Raw genomic sequence first — 6,240 nt, 5'->3', positions numbered from 1 at the left:
AAAAAAAAAACCTAATTCCACACATGGTTTTATGAAGGAATCTCATTTCCTGCATGGATCAGTCACAATATGGGAACATGTGGCTGGGTTTTCACCTCACAGACTGTTTCTGTCATGACAGGCAGCAATTTCAGGTGTGGAGCTCCCCCACAGTCCTTGTAAAATGCATGAGGAAGGTTTTATTTTGAAGTGCTTGTATGAAGTGCATTAGCATGGAGTTCAGTGTTGCTTTATTAACTATTCCAAAAACAGTCTGTAGACTGTGACTCAAGTAATAATTAGTGCTATTACATAACAGCTTAGACTTCTGCAGTACCTCTCCTCTGAGAAGCTGATGGCCAAAGGGTTTTCCTCATCTGAATGACACATTTTTGAAAATCAACAGTGAGTGTCAAGGCAATCACCAGGCGAGGATACAGTAATTTGAAAGGTATGCAATAAGGATTGCTTCTTTCCTTCGCCATGCACAACTTCAAGCACAGGAGCTTTCAAACACGCACTGCAAGACCAGCTAACTCTTGTTGTTTCTTGTTTTATTTGACTACTATGAGAGTACTGGACTGAAGCCAAAGAATTCAGCCTCAGCACAAGCAGCGCTTTTCAGCACTGAGCCTGGGGCAACCCTCCAGCTCTGAAATTGTGTTTGGACCCTCATGTCTGGGAGGAAGGGAAAGTCATCACCCTGCAACAGAGGCATCTTACTCTGCCCTTTGTGACCTCTGAGATGAGCTGCTGGGGAAGCTGGCAGGGCAGCTCTGCCCTGCAGCCTCACCCTCTGCTGGGGACATGGGAAGGATGGGCAGCCACAGGGGCACTGAGGCTGATACTTTGCTGTCTGTTTCAAGCATATCATTGAGCTTGTTGAGCCCTTAAAGGGCTTATTCACTAGTATATACCTTACTTAGGCTTTTGCCTTGGCTTTTGTTTATTTGGACTGGCTTTTGAAGTATTACATTTCTGTTAAACTGCTTCCTAGTCTTTGGAAGTATTGCAAGGAAGAATGCAGAATCCCATTAGCTGAAAAAATCAATGCATTTTCCAACAGAAAAATAAATACTTCTGAATATTTAAGCAGAGTGGTATGAGACATTAATACTTGCTTTACACTAGCAATAGCATTTTATAAATAAAATTAGATCAAAGAACTATATGTTAATCAAATAAGAATATCTCTGCTTGGAGGTAGTGTCTCTTTGGATAAACACTGTGCCTGTCTGACATTTGGGGGTCTCTGGGATATTTATTACTGAAAAGACAGCAGCAGAATGACTGACGTGCTGTCTTGGCAAGCTGGAGTAGGAATGGGAGCCATCCCTTCCCTGCTGTGCAGGCTCTCTCCACTCACACCTGTGAAGCAATCTTCCTTCTCCACTTTGCACAGTAAGGCAGAGAGGAGACTGGTCAGTCCCACTCCCTRGCTGCCCAGCCCTTTTTGGGAGTGCAGATGGTAGTGGTGCCATGTCTTTGGTCTTGAGTTTGAAGTCTGCTTAGAGTCTCAGAGAAGACCATGCAGCCATACCTGGAGCAAAAAGCAGCATGTACAGCACTTGCAGGTGCTGTCAATGGTAATAACAGGTAATGGAGGCTTCCAGTCTATGGTATTCATTTAAAATTTCTAGTACCTGGAATTATATGTCTCCATTTTATGGCACTGCACAAGTCCCACATTAATGAGGAATAAAATTCATAAGGTGTAATGAGAATAGATTGCATTGCAGTAAAACCCTGCCCTAAGGGGGTTTGCATGRAGCAAAATTTTTATGAATAATTGTGAAAAAGAACTGTCCTTCCCCCTCTCACGTTTAGGTAGCTGCCGTGTCCTTTGTGAGCAGGCAGATCCCAGGCAATGCCACCTCATGGCCCTGTCCTGGAGGGCAGCTCTGAGGCTGAGAGTGGAGGAGAGCTCCTTTGTGTCATGGCATGTCCTGACATTTGTTGGCCTCAGGGCTGGAGAACAGGACACAGACAACAATGTCACCGGAGGTAAATGTACAGGTGGAGTTTAGGAAGGTAAAGATAGCCCATGGGTTGGGATGGTTTTGAGGCCCTTCTGCCTGCAGCTTGCAGCCACTCCAACAGTGCTGTCATCTGCCAGGCCCCCAGCCAGGCACTGGTCTCATGGGAAGGGGTATGCAGGTGGCAGAATCATTCCTGAGCTGTGATTCTTAGAAACCACTCATTTCATGTGATTATTAGAAATCAGGACACATTAAGGGTGTATTAATCCAAAATACTGGTATTTTAAAATATAACGAAAAATTATTTGACTAGGAGGGCATTTTCAGTATATTTTCACTCAGATTTGCTGCCCACCTGCTGATAAAAATGGCAGTGTTCTGTTTCCATATGATTAATCAAAGAAATAGCACCTTCTGCTACTTCTCAGGGGTTGATATGTGAGGACTGAATGAAAACACATGCCCCTCTGTCAATTGAAAAAAAACAGCAACCACCAAAAAAAAGGTGTTATGGTGAGGAACCTGAATAACAGAGATCCCCTTTCCATCTTCCAGGCTGTGACCAGTTCTTGGTAGCATTACTGCTAGGGAGTCTTGGGTTTTGTTTGCTGCTGAGTGACTGCTGCTAGGTGTTGTTGAACTTTTTTTTCATCCCAAGGGCTTCACTTGTTCCAGTGCTCGTTGTACCACGTGGTTTTGGAGATTCAGACAGCTCTTCGGTAAACGGACTTTTTCATGGCAAACAGGGGTATAATTTTTAGAAAAGTAGTGAGGGCACCATCTCCAGAGATGAGTCAGCTGCTGGGTAGTGTAGAGCAGAGGAGGAAAAGGTTTTAGGCAGCCCTGATTACTCTAAAACASGCATTCCTGAGCGTCTTCAACTATTTATTATTTCCTTTCTGAAACGCCCCGGTGCAGCCCGTCCGTGTTGGGTAAACTTCGGCCAGCTGCGGGGCTGGGGCAGGCTGGGGCTGCGACAGGCTGTGCGGAGCTGGGGTACGAGGTGTTTGCGGGGCTGGAGCAGGCTGTGTGTGCGAGGCTGGGACAGGCTGCGTGTGCCGGACCGGGACAGGCTCTGCGGCTGGGGCAGGCTGGCTGACCCGCTCCGCAGGCTGACTTCCACAGGCTGCCCTGGGAGCGATTGGTCCGTGCGGATCATGTGGGAGATGCCGGAATCCCGAGTTGTAGTAGCTCTTGGCACTCCTTTTTCGTTGCAAGCGCTCGCTCCGTGCAGCTCCYTGGGGCTCAGAGCCTCCCGGCTTCCCTTGCTCCGATCGCGATCTGAGCAGCGCCGCGGGACGGCCGGGGCGAGCCGAGGGCAGCGATGTTGAAGCCGGTGCCCCGGGCGGCGGGCACCGCCTGTTTCTACCTGAACGCCGTGTCTCCCGAGGGCCAGGAGCTCTTCTGGCGCTGCGATCCGCCCGCCCGGCGCCCTCCCTACAGGACCAGCAGGATTCTCGCCCGTCACCAGCTGGTGACGAAAATTCAGCAAGGTGAGTAGCTGGCAGCAGCGTTGGCGCAGGGGCTGCAGGTCTGCTCTTTCGTAAGAGAACAGGTTTTGGTGCCTCGCGTTTCGGGCTCTTTCCTGTCGCTATTCCAGATTAACCTGGCTACAGACAGGGTTTGAAATGGTCATTCATACCTCTCTGTTTCCACACATGCACCGACAACCAGGAGATGAACACTGGTGCACGATTAGCTATTTAACTAAATTGCCTTTTAATCATAAACTACTGTAGTATCTTAGGTGCTGAACTTCGTCTTTTCTGACTGTCTGAGCAGTTGCTGGCACCAGTCCATCTGCTGAAATTGCTGCAGGTCAGACCTGCCCCTGGTAGCCCTCAAAGGGAGAATAGGTGGTCACCCTACTAAAAAAGAAGCAGAAGTCCAGTGCAACTGGAAGAAGGCGACTGGACTGACATCCTTTGGAAACAAGTGTGTGTAACTCAGAGGACTGAAAACCTCGGCACATATCCTTAAAAATAATTGCTAATTTGCCTTTCTGCAGCTGCTTAAACAGTTGTYTAAGTAGTCATTACAAATATATAGATTTGTTTTTGGTTTTTTTTTTCTGAGTGTCTGTCTTTGACACTAAAGCTAAATGCAGACTGGCCTCAGAACAAATGCTTTGGCCTGTGCATGCAGTTTAAAATCATCTTCAGAATGGTTAATGCAAAGATAAAAACCCTAACCAACTGTACTGATTTTTCCAGATTAAAAAGCAAATCAATACATAGTTTTGTATTGATCATAGTTTGTATGGAATCCCGTTTTCAAGAACACCAGTTTCCAAAGCAGATGTGGTCCTACGTGCAGATAAATGTCATGTTGAAAAAAAGAAAATTCATCATGACAACAGTCACTTTCTTGACAGCTTGCAAAAAGGTGTTTGAGTCTGCTCACTAGAGGCAGGGATAGAGATAATGTCATTTACTGTCATGTCTGGCAAATATCACAGAAACTGGTGTGAKGTTTTGACCAGCAGCAAATAAATGGAGAGGCTATTTCTATGCCTTTCCTTCCAGYAGGATTCTTTATATCTGTGGCTGTCAAACTCTGGCAGAAGTACAGAATATAGTGATGAAATTTTATTGCCTTTATAAAGAAAACAATGCATAATTCTTTGGCCAGGTTTAAAAAGATGGAAAAGATAGTTTCTGTGGCAATTGGGAAAATGTGGTTGTTTGCAAGGCAGTCTCAGGAACTGGTTGAAGGATACTGGACCTCACTGCAGCTCTGATTTCAGGAAGGATATTATGTCATTCTGTGTACCCAGTGTATGGCCTGGATTGAATGGAAAGAAAGAGTAATTTATTTCTCTACAGGTTTATTTGAAAATGTTTTGGGTGCAGTTCTAGTACCAATTTAGTGTTCAAACAACATTGACTGAGAATATGGTGGATTAACACACCTCTTCTTCTTGTCGTGGYGCTATTTAACATTCCCTCTTGTAACCTGTAATCTGTCCAGGGCAGCGAGGACTGCCAAAGCCAGTCAGTGGTGCTAAGACTTTGGAGAGGCTGCATGGTGAGGAATTTCAAAGTTGTAACATTTCCTCCTGCAGCTTGTTGCATAGATGGTTAGTCTGTGGTGAATGACGTCTGTTCCTCTTTCACAGTTTTCCGACATGTTCTTGCACAGAGCTGTGGAAATTATATTTGCATAGTGCCTTGATGATGTGATGTGTGTTAACATTCAGCATGTGAAATATTTCTGTATTTTGGATCACTAAGAACACCTTCATGCTTCCTTCTCTTATTGATGGTAAGCTGGTGACAGGATCCAGTGTTGGTCAAGTGTCAGTTCATTAGCAATAAGGAAATCATGCCTGCAGATAGATGCTAATGTCTGTCTGTAAGCCTGTATGTAAGCAGACACACATTTAGTACAAAAACAAGGCACACATTTTTTCTACAGTGCCCCAAGTAATGACTAATTTTGATACGAATAGTTGTGTTAGCAATACYAAATAATCTAAACCTAGCTACTATGGCTCAATTTGAAACCTCCAGTTTGCACTCTGGATAAAAAACCTAGATCTCCATCAAAATCCCTCACAAGGCTGTCACCAAGTTCTGCTTGAGTCTGCATGTTACCCTCTGCACTTGCCGTGTTCAAACTGTAAGCAGTGTGAGGGTACTGGATCAGTCCCTCTCCCTGTCCCAGAGAGTGGGAAGAGTACTGTAATATGGGTGTAGGTCTCAATCTGTGCTATCAGAGGTGAATGAGTTTTACCCCATTAACAAATGGGATTCATAACTAGCTGAGTGCCACTTAAGATAAACTTATCCATAATATATTGAAAAGTAGATCGGGAGATGCAAGATGAGAACAAAAACTTGCTTTGAGTCATCCAGTTGAGTAAAGCATGTAAATAATTATTTAGTTTCTTGAACTTGTGTATCTTTGAATCATACATTTTAAGGCCATTAAGACAATGTATTTGAACATAGCTACCCCAATTCTTATGTTAGCACATTTCCAACGTAATAATTTGAATTATAGCATATGTTTAGAAAAAGATCCAGCCTGCATTTTAAGATTGCTGGAATGGTGAATCCTGCCTGTTTAATTGCTTTGCTGAAAACAGATCTGCCACATGTTTAAGTGCTAGGTTGCCTTGGGGCTTTTTTTGAATACCTGCTCTCTACTTCTTACCCAGTTATTTTTCACTTGCTGGTTTTCACACTGGAGGCACCTAGAGTATGATAGTTATATCAGAGATATTTTTTCTTTAGTGTAAGGAATGTTTTACAAAATCACAGCATATCCAATTGACAAC

At 44.5% G+C, this 6,240-nt stretch overlaps 1 protein-coding gene across 1 annotated transcript in view; it reads left to right on the top strand.

Moving 5' to 3' along the window:
- Positions 1 to 2,931: 2,931 nt before the first annotated feature.
- Positions 2,932 to 6,240, top strand: part of LOC130576888 (stAR-related lipid transfer protein 13-like) — a gene marked incomplete at its 3' end in the record, with an annotated part of 98,656 nt that continues 95,347 nt past the window's right edge. The window contains 1 exon segment of the mRNA XM_057371861.1: positions 2,932 to 3,451. Within this exon segment, the coding sequence (XP_057227844.1) occupies positions 3,283 to 3,451 (169 nt within the window).

This window comes from Malurus melanocephalus, unplaced genomic scaffold, assembly GCF_030028575.1.
Source record: "Malurus melanocephalus ecotype Western Australia unplaced genomic scaffold, MMel_1.1 scaffold_160, whole genome shotgun sequence".
NCBI lineage: Eukaryota > Metazoa > Chordata > Aves > Passeriformes > Maluridae > Malurus > Malurus melanocephalus.
The sequence above is the reverse complement of the archived record's forward strand: the minus strand, read 5'-3'. Positions and strand labels throughout refer to the sequence as shown.